Raw genomic sequence first — 20,602 nt, 5'->3', positions numbered from 1 at the left:
TGGAATTTTCCCCGTATATACTGAAGGGTGCATAATGACCATACGTGGCGACGCACCCAAAAAATTAAAAACAATCAATCTCATGTGACCGATACCGATATATTATGGCACCAAAAATTGGCATTGTTAGTGTTACGTTTCCCAAAATTCGCGTTTTTGTTTTAGAACATTTATCTGCCAAATATACCAAAACTTAATACTCCATTGTGCTTTTAAACTATTATTTTAAATTGTAGGTCACATGGTCTACGTATTTTCGAGACAGTTTGATATGTTGAAACAGATTTTTGAGGAAGTAAAGGTAAAGTGCTCCCCTGCACTTTTCCATGAAGGTGTATAGGGGTGTGGAGTTAGGGCCCACACTTTCTTGATCACGCTTGAAGGCGGGGGTGATGTGATCAGCACCACGCTCCTGGCTACCTTTATTCCTCAAAGTTTCCTCAAGGTACCAGCTTCATATGATGCTGGGTGGGTGTTGGAGCAGTTTGAATAGGTGGAAAACATCCCGGTTCTCCCCCACAGGGGATTGACCCCGGGTGCCTCGCATAGTAGTCAGACGCTCTAACGACTGAGCTCCATTATTACTTGCTCGACAAATGCCGATGGTGCGCACTTAGCTTGGTAATTCAAAACATATCTTGTGCGACAAATATGAAGATGTGGCTCCCGTGTGACGGTAGATACGCACTCGATCTCCTGTTAGAACCCTGCCACTTTTATATGATTTAATGTGGCTGTCGGAATTATTCCATGTACATATAACTCTATAGTTTACTCTTGAGTAAAATGTTGGAAAACTTGCATGTTCTATGTACACAAACATGGCCTAGAAAAGACAAGAATGTTGGATTTCATGGAATTTTTCATTGTTTTAGGACATTTCTTTTAAAAAAAATTGCTAAAAATGCCAACAATTCGCAATTTATGCCCAATTCGCATTATTTCTATATTTCGAACGGGCTAAAAATGTGTCCAGACATCACTGCACATTCCTAAACATAACTTCACAGGAATTACCATTTTTCACGGTTTTGGCGTTTGCGAAAAATCAATGTCCCTACTAATTGGAAATTACTTTCTGACCACCCCTCAGTAGATGGAAAGGGAAAATTTAGCAGGGCTGGCAGAGAAAAGTCAATTCTTGAAGAAAGTGATTTGCTTTTATGATTGAATGATTCAATTACATATGATATTAAAATATTTATGTATAATAAATACATACTTTATTTTATAATATTGGACATTAACCTTACTCAGTGAGAGATTAATGACCATCTCTAACGAGTTTAAACAGACAGAACAGAGAGTGGCGTTAATTTCATTGCAATACTAGTGTTGCAGTAAATTTAAGGTTGGGAGCATGCACTTGCCAATTTTTATAACGTTCACCAATGAAGATTTATGTTTCACTTTTTCGTGATAGTATTCAATATATATCCCGTTTGGTTGGATTCTTCTTGATATCTAAGAATAGTGCAATGTCATTGTAAACGTATGTTAACTTGTGCAAAACCAGTAATACATCAGGATGATGAAAGAAGACCTTCGTAAGCACTGCTACATTAAATAAGGTGAAGTGAGCCAGAAGAGTAATAAAATTCCAGCAGCATATTTGCAGTCTAAAGCTCTTCTTGTTTATGCATGCAATTTTTGTTGGATGTTGCAGTCAATGCAATTTCTGTCGCATGTTGTAGTGAGATACTTTGTCGGGTGGCGATATTCGACAAAAATCGTATGTATCAATGGAACCTATTTGTTTCCATGTTCCTTCAGTTTGCCCAACAAAATGCCTTACTACGACGTCCAACAACTATCGGACTGCACCACCCGCTCTTATCCCCTCCATCTGTTGACAAGTCCCCTTACTACTCCCATATGGACAAGAAAAAATGATAATTCAATGCATTTTCCAGGTAATATTTAGAGACTTAACCTTTACTCCCCCGATGATACCATATGGTATCATCAGAGTAAGGTCGTACTGGCTCGATGATACAATATGGTATCATGGTGCTGAATACGACATGAATGTGCTTTCGGTCCTTCATACTCTTATGTTTGGGTGGAAACTCTGACACAGGTCTGGAGCAAGCCTGGTAAAAAAAGGTAAAGTGTTCTCCTGTGCATAGCACCATGCCATGAAGGCATATAGTTGGTGTGGGGGTAACGCCCCACACTTTCTTGATCGGGTCGTGAGTGGGGGTGATGTGATCAGCATCACACCCCTAAACGCCTTTACCCCCCAGGGTTTCCCCCAGGTACCCATGTTATTTGACGCTGGGTGGGCGATGGGCCGCTTCCACCGTTAGAAAAGTTCCTGGATTTGAACCGGCCGGGGATCGAACCCGGGACCTTGAGCATGGTAGTCAGATGCGTTACCGACTGAGCAAGCCTGGGAAATTCATATTGATGACCAACCTCCCCCCTCTCCGCAACATATCCATGCCACATTTCCAAACAGAGTTTCACATTTTGGCTCATTATTCAACTTGTATCGCACCCAGGAACATGAAACATTTTTCAATCTCTTTGGAAACGTCCATTCCTTGAAGAGAATACTAAGGTTTGCGCCTTCTCTCCAAAATAGCGCGAGAAGAGGGGGAAACTCCAGATTTTTTTGTTGTTTTTTTTCATTGAAATTCGGTGGTCACGCCCCAACCCCCCTTCCTCGGTTTAGCATTCTGAATTGTACACGGTTACATGCTCTGATGTTTTAGCTGGAAAACAGAACTTATCCGAAGTAGGTTGCTCCCATAGCGTCCAAGTTATAACAATTTTCCTCCAAAAATGCAAATTACCTATTTTTCGTAAAAAAACAGAGTTTCACATTTTGGCTTATTATCCAACTGGTATGGCACCCAAGAACATGAAACATGTTTCATTCTGTTGAGAAATGTCCATTCTTTTAAAAGAATACTAAAGTTCGCCCCTTCTTCCCAAATAGCGGGAGAAGAGGGGGCAAACTCCAGATTTTTATAGTTTTTCATTGAAATTCGGGGGTCGCGCCCCCCAAACCCCCTTCTTCTGTTCGGCGTTATGAATTGTACACTGTTGCATGCTCTGATGTCTTAGCTGCAAAACAAAACTTATCCGAAGTAGATTACTCCCATAGTGCCCGAGTTATAACAATTTTCCTCCAAAAATGCAAATTACCTATTTTTAGTAAAAAACAAAGTTTCACATTTTAGCTTAAAATTAAATTTGTATCGCACCCAAAAACATGAAACATATTTTATTCTCTTTGGAAACGTCCATTCTTTGAAGAGAATACTACGGTTTGCGCCTTCTTCCCAAAATAGCGGGAGAAGAGGAGGCAAACTCCAGATTTTTATGTTTTTATCATTGAAATTCTGGGGTCGCGCCCCCAAGCCCCCCTTCCTCGGTCCGGCGTTCTTAATTGTACACGGTTGCATGCTCTGATATTATATCTGAAAAACAAAACTTATCCGAAGTAGATTGCTCCCATAGTGACCGAGTTATAATAATTTACCTCCAAAAATGCAAATTAATTTATTTTTCGTAAAAAAAAATAATCACATTTCGGCTTATTATTCAACTTGTATGGCACCCAAGAAATATGAAACATATTACGTTCTCTTGAGAAATGTCCATTCTTTGAAAAGAATACTAAAGTTCGCGTCCTCTCCCCAAAAATAGCGGGGAAAGTAGGGGCAAACTCAAATTTTTTGTTTTTTTTCCATTGAAATTCGGGGGTCGTGCCCCAAGCCCCCCTTCCTCGGTCCAGCGTTCTGAACTGTACACGGTTGCATGCTATGATGTTTTAGCTGCAAAACAAAACTTATCCGAAGTAGATTGTTCCCACAGTGCCCGAGTTATAACAATTTTCCTCCAAAGAGTGTTCGAATTTAAAATTCCCGCTGAGAAGCCCGGGAGAGAGAAATTTCTCTCTCTCTCTCTCTGTCCTCCTGCCATCACTGGTTTCTAGCGCCGTGGTTGTGTTGCGCATAAAAGAGGCCTAAAAGTTGAGGCCGAAACTTACGAACGAGATTTCCTGTTCCCGTGCAGAGTTCCATAACGATAATTTTAAAAGAAATCAATGAAGACAAAATTCCCTGATATTTCCCTGACTTTTTTTGACACCTCAAATTCCCTGACTTTTCCCGGTTTTCCAGGTTTTCCAGTTCTGTCGCCACCCTGTGGTTACTGATACCACAGCCATCTCCTCAAGTGGCATTCATTCAGCCTCGCAATTTCCGAAACATTTTTTTCCTAAATACACCTCTCTCTCTCAGATTCCACATTCTCCTACAACTGATTTTCTTGTCTCTTTGTAAGTTCTAAAAAGGGCAATGGAAACACACATTCTTTTTCTATAGTGGGACTTTGGAAAGCATGTAAAGCAGAGCAGCAACATATGGAGATGCCTGCAGAGCTAAAAAGGCATTATCCAGAACAATCAAAGGTTCAGACTATTGCTAAGACGAATGCCCATCAAAGGTAATGAAATCGGTGGTGGAGACAGGATTTCCTTCCATTATGGGCCACTCAAAATAGTTTCCAGAAACTGAAACAACCCTCCATAAAACTTACTGCAGTGGAGTGAATACCGCAAGTGTTTGTATTCTGCAACCAGTTTCTCAGAGGCATTATAATAGTTTGTTACATGGGACAATATTAATTTAACCTGATTCTTAAGTATGAATTATAATGGTTTAAAAGACTAATTTAATTGAGTTTGAACATTTTAATTCCCAAGTTGGGTGATCTAAGGTTGGAATTTTTCTGGCCATGTCACCGCATAAAGTGGCTCTGGGGCTCACCCAGCCTCAAATCAATGGGTACAGGGGGGCAACCCTGGGGGTAAAGGCAGCCAGAGTGTGGTGCTGATCAAATCACCTTCAAAATGGTGGAGATCGAGAATGTGTCCCTAAATGTGCCTTCATGGCATGATGCTATATGCATGGGGAATTTTACCTATTACCTTGAACATTTTAATTGTATTAAGCAATTGATAAAAATGAGGAAAAAAGAACATGATGAAATACTAAACTTAAACTTATGAGTGTGCACGTGTGTCAAATTTACTCAGGCATTGTTTCTATGGCCTTGTGAGTGGAACTAACAAAGTATCACAGCACATTTAAGATCTCAAAAATTGAGAGTTCATTGGAAAGATACTGAGAAGGAACTCCATTGGAAATGATCAAAAAATATATTTCAAAATCACCTTGGTAAATTTTACTCATAGATGCATTCTTATGAGATAAAAAAAGGACAGTCTTATGAAAGCCAAAAATAGTACTGCACTTGGTTTCACTGTTATATGCTAACATCATGTCACTTAAACACTTCTATGTTCTATTTGGGCAACTGATTTATGAAAATTGTATGTCTTCCATAAAACATTGAAGACATTTTTGGTTATTCTACCTAACATTGTTTAAAATTACTTTAACATTTATTTTTCTTAAAAAAAATATTCTTGTATATAACTAACTTTCTAACTCTCTAGGCTTCTTAAACCTGAAGGTTTATGGCTGCAGCAACACAAGCCTTCAATCTGTCCCTATCCTGGGCAAGATCAATCCAACTGATTTCCTTTAGGAAATATTACATATTATTTTCTTGTATATACGTAACTTTTGCATTTGCTTAAGTATATTGACGTCTAAATATCCACCTATTAGACTATATTTATTTTCACAAACAATAATGTGCAAATGTGTTCAGTGGCTGCTGAAAAGTCATTCTTTAGAGCATCATGCAAAATCCATGGTGTCTTTTTTGAAGATTAGCACTTTGTCACTACGTAATTATTTTATAGACAACATAAAAAAAGTTTCAAATTTTCAATCATGCTTGAAATGAGTATCACTGAAACTAATTCTATGGGCTTTATTACCATTTACATCCACTTCCTCAGTGAAATGGTCTTCTTAGAATTATTGCCATATTCCAGGTGGCAGAAAATTGTATTTTGCATTTTTAAAATTTAGCATTCGTTTTCTGCCACTTTTGGCTAATTGCGACAATTAGGATGAGTGATGATAAGATGAAATTGATCAATTCAATTTTCCATGAGATTTGCGCTTTTCTCAAATCCCCTGAAATTTCCAGGTTTTCTAGGAGTGTGGGAATCTTGACCTGCAACACCTCCAAGGTTAATATGGCTGGAATCATTTCCTTCCTTAGAGATCACGTAATTTCTAAGAGACTTTGTTTATTCCCACATTCCAGGAATGGAAACTAGAGGAAGGGTCAAATACAAATTACTAACTAATTTCATTACAGCAAATTGATAAATTAGCTCTGAAAAGTAAAACTGATTTAATTTTTTATATATTTATGCGTGTATAATGCGCACCTAGTTTTTGATGGAAAAAAACAACAAACAATTGTATCTCGTATATAATGCACAGTACAATTCAGGTTCAAGAAATGGTTATCTTAGTTCTAGGTTGTAAAGCTGTTGCTATGTCGATCAAGAGCAAGTGACAATATACCTATTCAATGAGTCACCTGTTGCTATGTGGACCAAGAGAATATCATCTTGTGTATGAAGTGAGTCACCAACCCATGCCACCTCCCCCTCCCCTCTCACTCTCTCCTCTGTGTTTAGCATCCAAAAGCATTTACTTTTGTAACTACCTTGTTTATTCATTAGTAGAAGAAAGACAGATCAAAATTATGTTTTGGATTTGCAGCACTCAGGAAGTTATTTCCAATTGTTCCCCCCTGACAAATACAGCTGATACGCATCCCATGCGATGGGAGGTGCATGCTTGAATTCTGTGGTGCTTTTCTCGGTGTTGCAAAAATTTCCAATACAAATTGAAAAATCATGGGAAATGCCCATTTCACTTTAATAAGTGTTTTCCTTAAAATTATTGTTACTAAGGAAATCCAACCTGATAATTTGTCCTTGCGCCTGTTGATATATACGTGTCATACGTAGTGACATTGAAAACATGTGTGATTTTAATGTTGGCTGTCCGAATTATTCCATGCATAATCTGCACCACAGTTTTGGGGGCAATTTTTTTGGAAAAAAGTGCACATTATACATGAGTAAATATGGTATATATCTATGAGGGGCAGTCAAATGAAAACCGAACACCCACCATAAAACACATTCCTCGCAAAAGTTGGCAACACTGATGTTATGTATCGTTACTGCCATCTGTAGGGTAGGAGAAATGCATAGTGAAAACGCAAAGGTCCACACAGTTGCTTCGTCATTGCTCAGGAAGTGAGCGTAGTAAAAAGTGTGTTCGTCCAGCATTGAAAATGGAGGCAAGCTAAGAAGAGCAGAGAGGTGTGGTTCGTTTCTTGGTGGCTGAAGGTGCTGGAACATGCAAAATTCATCGACGCATGTCTGCAGTGTATGGCGAACACTGCATGTCCCTGACAAGTGTGCACGAGTGGCAGAAGAGATTCCGCGAAGGATGCACATCACTGCAAGACGATCCACGCCCAGGACAGGCTGTCCATACGAGTTCCGGTAAGGTCATGCTGAGCTGCTTCTTCTACTGCAAGGGCCTTCTGCTTGTCGACTTCCTAGAGCGGAATCATCCTTTTGCATGACAACGCCCGTCCCCATACTGCCAATCTGGTGAGGGATAAGCTTCAGACATTTGGCTTGGAAATGCTTGAACATCCTCCGTACAGCCCCGATCTTTCCCCTTGTGACTTCCACATTTTGGTAACTGAAGAAAGACATTTGTGGACGTCGGTTTCATTCGGACGATGAAGTGCAACAGTGGGTGAGCTTGTGGATCAGTCAGCGACCTACATCTTTCTACAAGACTGGAATTGATCGTCTCGTCTCCCAGTAGGATAAAGGTCTTAAAATTGTGGCAATTACTTTTGAATAAAACAAACTCCATTGTAATTTTGTAGCGGGTGTTCGGTTTTCATTTGACTGCCCCTCATATATATTTGGTCTAGGAATTAATTTGTGCGCCTGGACAAGAGATGGCGTAACGAGCATATTGTCCCACAGTTCCATGTAGCCACACATGCGTTGAAAACTCCTGTCAGCGTGCATCGTTCGTAGTATAGGGCAGATGATTGATGCGTCAACAACAGCATTTTGTAGTCAACTGAACATGGTGCAGTTCGTGCCAGATAAAGTGTTTTTGCGGGGTGTTCTGCTTCATTACTTTAACATGCAGAAAAGTGCTACCGAAAGTCATCGTATTTTGGTGGAAGTGTATGGTGACCATGCGCTAGCTGAGCGAACATGTCAGAAGTGGTTTGCACGGTTTAGAAGTGGTGATTTCGGCCTGGAAGATCAAGAGCAACCTGGACAGCCAAAAAAATTTGAAGACTAAGAATTGAGAGCATTGCTCGATCAGGATTCATGTCAAACACAGGAAGAACTTGCAGAAGCATTAGGCGTTGATCAAACAACAGTTTCCAAATGCCTCAAAGCCATGGGAATGATTCAAAAGATGTCACATTGGGTTCCACATGAATTGAAAGACAGAGACGTTGAAAGACGAAAAACCATTTGCGAATTGCTGCTTCAAAGACAGAAAAGAAAGGGGTTTTTGCATCGCATTGTTACTGGCAAGGAGAAGTGGATCCATTACGAGAACCCGAAACGAAAAAAGGCCTGGGTGAAGCCAGGTGAACCAGGTCCATCACAACTGAAACGAGATATTCACTGTGCAAAGGTTATGCTGTGCGTATGGTGGGATATGAAAGGTGTGGTGTACTATGAGCTGCTGCAACCGGGTGAAACTATTAATGGAGAACGTTATCGATGACAATTAATGCGTTTGAAGCAAGCTCTAGCCAGGAAACGACCAGAATGGGAGAACAGACATGATAAACTTAATTTTCAACATGATAACGCTCCCCCACATGTCGCAAAACCGGTCAAAACCTATTTAGAAAATGTCGGATTGGAAGTTTTACCCCACCCGCCGTATTCACCAGACGTTGCTCCTTCGGACTACTACTTGTTCGATTGCATGAATAAGGATTTGATTGGACAGCGGTTCACTTCTTCAGAAGATATCGAAAAATGGGTCTCTGACTGGATCGCTTCAAAGGATGAGGACTTTTCACCACGGAATCCGTAACTTTCCTGACAGATGGGCGAAAGTGGTGGCTCGCGATGGACAATATTTTTCTTAAGGTATTTATGTATTTTGTGTTTGAACTACAGCTTCAATGTGTGCGTAACAACCGCACAAATTAATTCCTAGACTAAATATAATGCCATTCAACATCCTCATAGCCATTCACTGCACAACTTTTTCATCATCATCATCCTTCGCAGTTTCCTGCCTTTGGCTAGGTCGACATAGAAGTGAAGCCTCACCATTTTTCCTTGGTCTTCTACCACTTCTCTCTTTCCACGGTGTTGTCCTTTTCTTCCAACACTCTCCACTATTTGCTCTTTCCACCAACGTCTTGGTCTCCCGCTTGCCTTACTCCCACTCCTTGTGCATTGTAAGCTCTTACTGGTAGTCTTTCTGCACCCATCCTCTTCATGTGTCTGAACCATCTCATCTGTGCCTGATCTATTCTGTCCTGAAGCTTCACCATCCCCACTGTCTGCCGGATCTCTCTTTCCTTATTCTATCGCTTCTAGTCTTCCTCAATACACTACTTAAAAATTTCATCTCCACTTCCTGCATCTTTCTTTTGTCTCTATCATTGTCCAAGTCTCTGCTCCATACATAATTATTGGCACATAGCAAGTGTTATATATGTACTACCTTCTTGCATCTCATAGGTACATCCCTGTACGTATCGGTATCAGCAGACACCAGTGGTATCGGTATCGAAAAGTTGGAATTCATCTACCGATACTTTTCCGGCATTTTGGTCTTTCACGGGGTTGGCAAAAATGATGCGTGATACTTTCACAGCATCTAATTATCCTGGAATTATCCATATTCACACTTTCTTTTTATTTTGCACGGATAACTATATTCTGTTATTACATAATACCTATTTTAATATTCTGATGCAAGTCTTGAATATTCTAAAGAAAATTTATTGGCAAATTGATGCATATAATTAAAAGGTAAAGTGCTCCCCTGTGCTTTGCACCATGCCATGAAGATGTACAGGGGTGTGGAGTTAGGGCCCCACACTTTCTTGATCACGGGCAAAGCTGGGGGTGATGTGATCAGCACCATGCCTCTGGCCACCTTTTCCCCCCAGAGTTTCCTCCAGGTACACACTTTATACGATGGTGGGTGGGTGCTGGAGCCGCTTGACCAGGTAGAAAAAATCCTGGTTCTCCCCCACCGGGGATCGAACCCAGGTGTCTCGCATGGTAGTCAGATGTGATGCATATAATTGGAGAAGAATATTTAAACAGCAATACTGGTCAATATTTTGAACAAATTTTAATTATTGCAATTTTCAAGTATCGGTATTGGTGGGAATCGGTAAGAGTATCGGCATCAGTTCAAAGTGGTATCGGCTCAGCCCTTAATTTCTTGTTGTCATTAACACCTCCCTCTTTTCTGCACTCAATTTCATTCCTGATCTTCTGATTTCCTCAACTTTTATTGAAAATAAAACTGTTTTAATTTCGTATTTAAAAAAAATAAACATTAATGCACTGTAAACAAGGATGTCATGGTAACATAGCATGCTGAATAACATATTAGGAAGCAGAGAAGAAAACATGGTCTCAAACTGTAATGCTTAATTTTTTAAGCAATGCAGAAAGCCAATGCTCAAGAAACCCGTTTCATAAGTGACGATAAATAGAATGTATTCTCTTTCATGGAATTGAAAAAAAGAATCTGTTAACCACTGGAAAGTTATTATATATCTCAAAATAAAATAATGGAAGTAAGAAAATTACATATGAAAGGAAACAAAAACTCAAATTATAGATCTGTATAGGGTTTCACTGATCAGTTTTCATCCCTGCTATTCTTATAATGACGTAAATTCGATCAAGTGGCATAATCTTAACCCTATCTGAATAGGAGTGTGCAAAATAAATCAACAAATAAAGCAAATTATTTAATAAATAAGCATATCAGCTTACCCCACGTCTATCATGTCAAAATCAAACTGCCTGCAATCACGTTCCTACAAAAGAAAAAAAATAATTAAATTTCCCATTCATAATACACCTAACATGTCAAATTACCTCTGCCATTACCAAAGTTCATTTTATGCTTATAGTAACATCTTTACGAGTGTCACAGTGGAATCTCAATTTTACATTTTTCTGGGGACGAAGATAAAAAAAAAAAAAAAAACTTAAAATGTAAGAAAATGTAATATTTAGGAAATTTTTGTAACATTTTGCACTATTCTGACCATAAAGAGTAAATGTATAATGAGGAAAAATACAAAATCTGGATTCCACTGTGCATAGTTGAACTGTAAAAGCTCAACCTTCATTCTGTAATATTTTGAGTTATTTCCAACAATGCTAAAAACAAGTCATTGCTACATTGCGTCTTACGAAAATAATTCTTTTACACAGCAATGGTAGGTACCAAAGTTCTGACTACATACAATGTGGTTTGAAATAAAATAACAAAGTTGGCAAAAATCTTTATCGTAGTCCTTGGTGCTGGAGTGAATGGTGACAGAAAATAGTTCTAGTATTTGTGAGAAAGTGCTTATTGTGGAGCCTTAATTTTGGTCATACAGGACTCGCCATTCGTCAGCACTGTGTACTTAAACTTTTCAAAGGGGAGTCCCATAAAACCCCACCCACAAAACCAACAGTGTTGTCAGTAAATAAATTTCAGCAAACTGGATCAGTTCTGTCAACAAAATCAGCATTTTGGAAGAATATGCAAGAAAATGAGCATGTTGGGGATAATGCTCAATATGAAAATAATGGAGCCCGTGGTTTTTAGCATACTAACTTTTCTTTCTATATTGTGCTATTGGGACCATAAAGAGAAATGTTAATTTTGTGTAATAAGTATAGTTTTTATCAAATTTAGGTTTTTATTCAGAAAAAAGAAGGGGAAATAAACCGTTTTGCGGATAAAGTGAGTATTAGTTTCTCCATATTTATTGTTCACATTGCATTATTTTCCTATTCGTTATGTTCTACTTGAGAGCAGTGACTGGCTACCTGATAAAGTCACTGGCACAAGCCCACATCAACAGAGTGGACGTCTTGAATAGAGAAGACTGATGATAACAGTGTCCTAACTGGATGCACATTTTTATGTTAGCTGTGGATCCACACTTGCCACGGTGCATGACTTGGGATACAGCAATCTTCACGGGAGTAGGTTCCCAAACATCTCACCAGGATGCACAATCAACAGCACACAGGTTGGAATCAAGTTTCTGGTATGTTACCAAGATCTGAGGGTTCTGGAGACAACTGCCACTGGCAATGTGTCCATCACTACGTATCAATACAGCCACACATTTATGGTGAATAAATGATCAACATTTCAGTACAAAAACTTGGCATATTTCAGGATAAAAAGCAGTATATAAAATAACATTTCAGTGTTAAAATGGCAAATAAAAAAGTATACTTATTACACAAAATTAACATTTCACTTTTAATAGCACATTTATGTAGTTATGTCCATTTGCACCAACGTCGATTTAGTCGCGAGTAAGAGTAAACTCAGAGTTAACCCATGAATCGTCTGATTATCTGTTGCACCAACAGAAATGCCAGGTAAGCTGGGAGTAAAAGCAAGGTCAACTTTACCCTCCGAGATTGGCGAGTAAAAGCGGAGTAATGGCTGCCGTCTGCAACTGGTAATGTATCACTTCAGAGTTTCAAAACTAAATAAATATAAAATGGGAAGTAATAGACTCAAACTGCGTATGTAAAATGCAAAAAATATATAGTATGTTATTAAATATATACTTTTGCAGACGTTTACTGTGCACATTCTGCAGTACAGAGTTTGTAAATTTAAACGTGCAATATAAACATGAACATACACCCACTAGCCGGTTAAAATGGAATAGTCCTAACCATAAACGATCGTGAACACTCTGTGAAGGTACATGTATACATAGAAATCTACTGCAAACATCACTGTAAAACTACTTACCATGATTGCAAGCTGCAAAAATATCAACATTTATAAATATTTTTTCCCATCTTTATCACGAGCTTGAATTTTTCTTGTGGCAGTCACTTGTCACTGTTTACGGAGATACCAAAATCCCGTTACCGCCAACCTTTCTCTTTTTTCCTGCCACGCAGCCCCACCACGAGGAGAGAGTCACGAGGTGCTATGAGTTGAAACACGCCTTGTCGAAACAGGTAACCAATTACGTGCTTGCATCTGTATGACGTTTAGGCACTTGCTTTGAGGCTAGCTGCTATCCTAGAGTAAAGCCGGGGTTTCATGACTCACGTGGGGTGGAATGCCTTTCAGATTGGTGCAATGGAAAATGATCCTAACTCAAGTGTTACCCTGACCCGTGGATTTTCAAACCTGGGAGTTTATGCAATGTTGGTGCGAACGGGCATCAGTGTGTTAAGTTTATTCCTGTGTAAAGGAGTCTATTTTTCCTTCTCAAATATTTACAGCAAAATTAATGAATTTATCGAGATTTGCAAAACTTGCAGGATAATTCAGAGCTCAGAAGATGCCACTTCGGTAAATAAACCCTAAATTTCATGTTTAAGAGTTTATTTCACATTTTGCAGTTCATTTCACATCATTTAGTGAAAAAACATGGTAGCAAATTGCACCTCACACCTTTCAAAAACATGAAAAACTAACACTACAATGTGTTATTTCAAATTTAGTTTTTTCGTTATGCCTCTACGTATCAAGCATGGGGTGGGAGCAAATCTTCTCAAGAAACTAAAAGGGGCAGATCTGCCAGCAAAATCAAGCTGGCTTTCTTTTGAGACTTTCCCAGGAACATTGGCAAACAGTGAACAGTGAAACTTGATCTGCTTTTCTGTGAGAGATCCTGCAACCTGTAATTCACAGCAGAGAAATGCAGATCCACCCACAGTGGTAGCAACTGTAGATAAGCTTGGGGTTAAACTTCCACATCCTTCTCCAAGCCTGTACCTGGAGAGTGAGATCATCACATCTTCAGTCCACTGAAGGATGCTCTGAGGGAGGTTTGCCACTGGTAATGAAGTAACAGAAGTGGTGCATACCTAGTTTGGGGAGCAGAACAACAACTTCCTCTCTGCAGCAATGCATGAGTTAGTAGAACGACACCACAAGTGCACCATACTGCATGGGGACTACATGGGAAGTGATTTGATCATCTGATCCTAGTTACTTGTGTTGAAGTTGTTCTGCCTTTACTTTCTGATTCGTCAGGTATATTTTGGAAGCACAAGAAAAGAACTGGAAACATTACAAATCTCAACATTTTTCACAGAAAGCCAGGTTTTTTTTTTTGTTTTCTTTTTCTTTTGGCCTTGCCCATTAAGTCATATACCAATCGTCTGCTTTACCCAGTTATTTATTTAATTATTTGTTGAGTAAAGAAAGTACGATAACGTTACAGATTTTGAAATGCATTTACATACATATTGTAAGTATTAAATGTTTATTATAAATCTATGATTTTTATTAGGAATGGGCCAATACAAAATTTGACCAATACCAACAAAATACAGATATAAAATTTACCAACACTGATAACCGATCCGATAGAGAAATCCAAATGACACTTAAAGAATCTGAATGAGTCATTGTCATCTTAATAAATGTTTATTTCCAGGTGACTGCAGTGCAAAAGAAGCTGCATACTTAGACATTTACTTTTTTTAAAATTAGAGAATGGAGATTATCCATAAAAATTACAGAGTATAACTAAATGGCAGAATTTTGCACTAAATTGTAAGATATTTATATATATACACATCGGATCGGTATAATAATTGGTAATTTTACCAATAAACCAATACACCGATATAGACAGAGTACCAATTAATCTGTCCCATCCCTAATTCTTATTGACTGTTTTCATCCCAGATAAATTTTTACTACAAGGTGAGCAACAGGAAATAGTACCAAAAAAAAAAATTCAGGGTTGGCAGTGGCGCCAATGTATATGGGACCATGGGGCCCCTAGCCAACCCAATAATTTGTAATTCTTTAAATATTATTGTATGTTTGTTATTGTGCTTTGTGGATTGCTCAGTAAACAACAGATTAAAAAAAAAAAGTAAACATGCATTGTTTATGTACACTTTATTTCTCTCTCCTATTGCTAATCAGGTGACTTACGTTCGTAGTTTTCAAGAAGCCAGACTGTCGGCCTAGTTGAACTGACATGGGAAGTGGTGGCAACAATGAACAAGTGCCGATTTTCTTGGGTGAGGGAGAAGTGGAGTACCACTCACAAGGAATGAATTGGTTGAAGTTAGTGTGATTGTGATTTACTTAGTGCCATGTATAATATAATTTATTTACAATATTCTTGACCACTGTTCCGATACTCTAGATTTAAATTCGATTCAGAATCAGCTGTTAGTGATTTACCAAGTTCGCCTTCAATAATTCTGGAAAGTGTGATTTGATATCAAGTGAATGAGGAACAAAGAATGTTCAAAATTCACAGCAACGCAAACATCTGTGATTTTTTTATGATAAAAATGAAGGTGGTTCTGTAAAGTGTGTAAGAAGGCTAAGGATAAAAAACAATATTGTTTAATTTCTTCTGGCTTTTCCAACTGGAACATGCTTTAAGAAAATTCAGTTCCCATGAAACCTCTCAGAGAATACTCTCGCCTAGTGTTAAGAAGAAAGGATTTGTGAGGATTTTTTTTTTATTTAAACTTCTAGCTCCAATTCAATCTAATCCACCCAATGTTTTTCAAAATTTGGAGCTCCTGAGGGTAGATGCGAAAGATGTATTGATGGTTGTGAAATACAGACACATTGTGATTGTGAATACACCAAACACCATGTTAATACACTGACACCAACAGCAAGTCTATACTTTAAAATTATCTCCACCTGCCTAACGTTATTTGGCGGTCACAGCTGTTGCACAGCTTGTAATTTGTATGGGTGAAACTGCAAATCACAATTTGCAACCAGACACAGGGAACTGCGACTAATGTGCAATGTCCTGGTATGTTGACAGAGCGAACATTGTGGACTTTGCTGGAGAGAAGCACGGCTCATTGGAGATTTTCAGGCAAACATACTGTTATTAATGAACTATTTATATTCTTCGAGGATCATTTACAATTTTATATTGGATCAATATCATTTCACTTACTGGTATTGGTAAATTTTATGTGGCTACTTTATTGGAATTGGAAAACATTTCTCATTGGTCCATGCCTAATATATTAAAAAAAAGCAATAGTAATGGTGGAATTCTAAAAAGCTAATTGATGGCTATCTGGAGAAATAATAGCCAATTTTACTGATGCAATATTATCAACTGATAATTACTATGAACTAAAAACAAAATGCTACAAACTTGGTTGTACAGACTGCTTACCAAAAGTAAACGTAACATTTCTTGCCCATCGGTATCTTTCTGCAGTCGATCCTTTATTTCATTGAGTAAACTTTCCAACCAAGAACGTTCCTGTTTCTCTAACAATAATTTTTCTCCGAGATTCCACATTTTGGAAGATAATTCAGACATACGTGATTGGTTTTCTGCAATCTATCAAGGTTAAAAAGTAAACATTAAGCTCAGACTGTATGTACTTATATTGATGATATGCTTGTGAATAATAATTACAATGGAGCCTCGATGTTTTTCATGGAACCCAGAAGAAGAAAAAAAGTTCAAAATGCAGGAAAATTTAAAATATGTGAAAATTTTATAGCATTTTGCTCTATTTAGACCATGAAGATCAAATGTAGAACGTGGAGAAATGCAAATTTGGAGATCCACTGTATTTTAGTAAAATCCAAAACATTATGCCAGCAGTTTGTAACTAGGGACATCAAAAATAAGGGCTGTGCAAGTCCATAGCATTACACACAATCGATCTAAACAACTGAACTCACTACTCTAAAAATATCTTTAATAGGTTAATCTATTTCATATGTAAGGATAAACTTTTCATCTCAATCTTAAATTAAAATTCTGCTTGAATGATTTCTCGTAGCCATCAGTATTTGCTTGTTTAGGAAATTTGACCATGACTGCTGACAACAAATATAACACATTTTCTACTCTGATGACATCTTGGCATCAAATTAGCAACTGTTTCATAGCCGTACTGTTCAGTGCATACAATAAACACAGATGTCATTAGAGGCTTGTTTTGGAGACCAATTTCCATGATTCAGAAATGATTAATGAAGATAATATTCTTGGAGAAAATAAAATTGTACATATGTAGTGTTTGAACAGTCATACAGCCCAAACTTTGGAAACTAGGAGAGATATGCTGCTGGTCTGCATTATGAAACGCTGTCTACTGACATATTTTTAAGTACTTTTGGTTGGCAGGTCATTCCACATAGAAAATTCTGGAAATTTTTTTTTTTCCACAATGTCATTTTCAGGAGAGAAATTATTGCAGTCATAATTCACAGTATTGTGACTGGCATCATGCTAATCTGTGGCTTACAACTGACAGATAGGGCCTCCCCGATGCTATTGTGGTAGCGTCATCGCCTTGTAATTAAGGGGTCCCAGGTTCAATACCTGGTGGAGGCACTTTAAACTGTAGGTCCAGTCCCAATTAGCCTTACTGTCCATAAACTGCACTTAATACCAAAACTCAATCAACTACTGATAGAGGTCATGTGCAACACTTGATGGGTTTGGAAATGTCAATTTTTCTATTTTTGAGCCATAATATACGTCCCAAATTTTATCAGTAGATGCAGATTAACATGTAACCAAGTACTGGTCGTACAATGTTGGTGAAAAGTCATGGATTTATGAAAAAAATTGATTACAGATTCCTTTCAGAGACCAACAGTTATGAGAACAATACAGGGTATCCAATAAATTTGAACCCATAGAAGAAAAACACAAACAATTACAAAGTTTGTTCAAAGTGTTCGCCATTGTATCACACACACAGTTGAAGACGAAATCTCTGCTCCTGCAACACTTTATAGATCTCTGTCGCAGAAATTTTCTAACACACCTGCACAGAGAGTTATTTTAGAAGGAGATTGCTCTGAATTTTGACCTTGTGGGCCAAGGTTTTTAGATGGTCTCACAAATTCAAATTTAGCAGAGTGAGATGTGGGTTTCCTTGGAGACTATTTCATTTCTCATTGGCCAATATATGGGACACTGTGTGTTAAGGTAATGTCGCAATGTAAGCAAGTAATGTGGAGAGCCACCATCCTTTTGAAAACTCCTATTGGTCCAGATTTAAGGGACACCTTGTATATTCAAGACTGCACATCTAAACAGTGATTTTGCGTTAGCGCTTGGGAACCAGTGACTGCATAAAAAAAAAAAAAAAAAATGCAGAGGTAGGAATATTTTCTGGGGAGGGGGTCCACATTTAATGTGACACTATACTCTATCCTGGGAATCTCTGGAACAAGGCTGTGCATAACGCTAGAGAAGAAGAAGAAAGCGAGTGGGTGGACTGAAGCAGTAAGACATGGCTCCAAACAGATGGTAGCTGCATTTCATTTCCCCTCTCCATGCAATCCAGTTCCCTCACACACGTTCATTGGTCGAGCCCTCTTGAGCCACTAGCTTTCATTCACTCCAGAGATTACCAGGACAGAGTATACATACCATACAAAAATGGAAATTTTGGGCTAAAAAAGAATATAGTTTTTTCTTGTTTGCTGGGACTGTGGGTTGGTTAGGTCATCTGCCCTCCACTCCACTCTTGTAGTGCCATCATGAGCCGCAAGATAAAATTTATGATTTTTAAGGTTACTGATGATGGCGATAGTGCAGAAGCTCACTGGGTTTAAGAAAAGCTTTTACAGAAAAACTAATCTTTCCATGAACAATGAAACAAGACAGAGAGCTGATGAATGGGCAATTCAAATACTGTCCAGGGTATACCAGACATATCATTAAAATCCTGACTTGAGGGTTAATATATGCTGTTCACTCATTTATAAAGACAAGGGTATGCATCTTCAAAACTGGGTGACAGATCAGCCTCAGATATGTAGGTTTTCTTTAGATCCATGATACAATTCAGGGTATTAAATTTCAGTTTCCCAGGACAACCAAGGGATTTTGTATTCAACACAATAAAAAAGGCCATATATAAAAAAAAGATGCTAGTTGCACTTGGGAATAATGTATTACAAATGTTAAACGAAAAAAGGAAGGGCTAATTTGAATTTTTGAAATGATACTAAAAAGAACTGAACAAAAAATTATTGATACCAACAAGTAAGGACCTTAAATTTTCAAGATCACAATAACATCAAAAAATATTGTTGTCATAAGTAGAGACATTTTTATCCACGATAAAATTTTGGAATGTCCTTCAGCAATTACAGTTATTTTTGTATGTAGACACAAAAGAATATGAAACTAACTTCAGTTTAGCAATACTGTACATAAATATATACTACCTCCTCAAATGTGTTTTATATGCACACAAAATGTCCCCAGGGTAGTCTAAATTCAGTGAATGAATTAATCTCTGTAAAGAATATGATTTCCCCACTGGGAATTAAATGACTCGTTACTGAGCAAATAAAATAACTTCTCGTTATTTGAGAAATATGTTGGTGTTGTAAAAATAAAAATTATATTATGGTCATTGATAAGCCCCTCCCCCTCCAATCCAAACATACAGTGTATACATAGAATTAAAATTCAATTTTAAGTTCAAGTTATACACTTACTTTGTCATTAAAAACATTAAAAACACATGAAAAATCCATAAGACAAATACTTAAAATGTCCACTTACCTTTGTAAGGTAGTCCTTGCAAGCATATCTTAATGCATCACGGTCATCTCTTTCTTCCTTAATTTTTTCAATTCGCTCTATGTACGCTTGTTTCTAAAAAAAAAAAAAAAAAATTATAATAATTAAAAACTAATTTTCCAACAGCAATTAGGAGTTGTTCTTACTTTGCAGGTGGAAAACTTTCGATCTATGGATGTGTGTTAGAACTGACATTAACTGCAACACCTAAAAGTGTTTGAAACTATTGGTTTGCAACTAACACAGAACAGTTCCATGAACTGCACTGTGAAGAAATTATGGTGTAGTGCTGTGTGTGTAAATTTGGGGTCATTTGCTAGTATTTTTTTAGGAAGACGACTGTACTGTTACCGTCAAATCAGATTGCTTCATTTCGATGATGCATAATAGCCTGACAACCCAACTCTGTAACCTGAGTATGGTTCCAACAGGATGTGGCGACACCTCATACAGCAAGGATTTAAATAGCAGTTGTCAACAGCATGTTTTCAGAACATCGGCATTTCCCACTGTTGCGACATATTTTGGCCATTGTGATCACCGGATTGCTCTCTCTACGACTTCCTTTGGTTTGTTATGAAATTAATTTGATACCGTCAGCTTCAGAGATGAACTTACTAAGTGCATCCGCAAAGATGGTCATCATTTTTTGTATTAAAATGTTGTTTGCTGACAACTCCAATTTCACTTTTGTAAATGGCATAGATATCTCTATTCAATAGTTTCCAGCAATTCACACATCTGAATAGTATTATTTCCTAATCTGTTACATCTTTTTTGCCAGACCTTGTACATAAGAAAATGAACCATAAAGGAGCTTGACACCAATTGC

General features: G+C 37.9%; 1 protein-coding gene across 4 annotated transcripts in view; it reads right to left on the bottom strand.

The window, feature by feature from the left end:
- Positions 1-20,602, bottom strand: part of LOC145987935 (uncharacterized) — a 132,869-nt gene that overhangs the window by 39,214 nt on the left and 73,053 nt on the right. For 3 of the 4 annotated variants that reach the window (XM_083122761.1, XM_083122759.1, XM_083122760.1), the window contains exons 10-12: positions 19,753-19,845; positions 16,378-16,548; positions 10,988-11,031 (exon numbers count right to left, since the gene is read on the bottom strand). In XM_083122761.1, the coding sequence (XP_082978887.1) occupies positions 10,988-11,031; positions 16,378-16,548; positions 19,753-19,845 (308 nt within the window). The remainder of the gene's footprint in view (positions 1-10,987; positions 11,032-16,377; positions 16,549-19,752; positions 19,846-20,602) is intronic. The other variant, XM_083122762.1, reaches the window with a different exon arrangement.

Source organism: Lepisma saccharinum, chromosome 5, assembly GCF_977018435.1.
Source record: "Lepisma saccharinum chromosome 5, izLepSacc3.1, whole genome shotgun sequence".
In the NCBI taxonomy this organism is placed as follows: Eukaryota; Metazoa; Arthropoda; class Insecta; order Zygentoma; family Lepismatidae; genus Lepisma; species Lepisma saccharinum.
This window is presented reverse-complemented; position numbering and strand designations above follow the sequence as displayed.